Here is a 640-nt window from a genome sequence, read left to right as displayed (position 1 = left end):
GGGGTGATGGCGGCTCTCCTCGGCCACAGGCTGGAGCGGCTGGGGCTGCACAGACAACTCCGAGGCTTTCTCCTACGGCTTCCAGCTCCTCTCCACGCTGCTGCTGTGCCTCAGCAATGTCATGTTCGTGCCTCCTGTGGCCATTGCCATCCGCAGCCACTACCTCCTGGAAGCTGCCGTCTACATGTTCTTCTCCACTGTGAGCGTGGGTTAGGGGTGGCTGGGGGGCAGGGGCTGTGCAGGTCAGCTCTCACACCCTTTCTCACCTACCCCAGTTTTACCACGCTTGTGACCAGCCAGGCATTGTGGTGTTCTGCATCATGGAGTACGACGTGCTGCAGTTCTGCGACTTCCTGGGCTCCCTCATGTCAGTCTGGGTCACCGTCATCGCCATGGCCCGGCTCCAGCCCCTGATCAAGCAGGCAAGTGCGGGAAGGGGGCATGTGGAGCAGGCGCGGAGGGGACCCATCCTGACGGGTGCCCTGATCCCCCACAGGTGCTGTACCTGCTGGGGGCCATGCTGCTCTCCATGGCTCTGCAGATGGACCGCCACGGGCTCTGGAACCTGCTGGGGCCCAGCCTCTTCGCCTTAGGGATCATGGCCATTGCCTGGGTAAGGAGATGCTGTCCCTGTCCTCTT

The 640-nt window shown here is 62.7% G+C and overlaps 1 protein-coding gene across 1 annotated transcript in view; it reads left to right on the top strand.

The window, feature by feature from the left end:
• TMEM8B (transmembrane protein 8B) overlaps window positions 1–640 on the top strand; it is a gene marked incomplete at its 5' end in the record, with an annotated part of 5,961 nt that overhangs the window by 4,752 nt on the left and 569 nt on the right. Inside the window, 3 exon segments of the mRNA XM_010082984.1 lie at window positions 30–199; window positions 276–422; window positions 497–613. Of these exon segments, the coding sequence (XP_010081286.1) occupies window positions 30–199; window positions 276–422; window positions 497–613 (434 nt within the window).

The sequence above is a fragment of the Pterocles gutturalis genome, unplaced genomic scaffold, assembly GCF_000699245.1.
Source record: "Pterocles gutturalis isolate BGI_N339 unplaced genomic scaffold, ASM69924v1 scaffold13200, whole genome shotgun sequence".
NCBI classification, from domain to species: domain Eukaryota; kingdom Metazoa; phylum Chordata; class Aves; order Pterocliformes; family Pteroclidae; genus Pterocles; species Pterocles gutturalis.
Note: the sequence above shows the minus strand (reverse complement) of the source record. Positions and strands in the feature narration are given on the sequence as shown.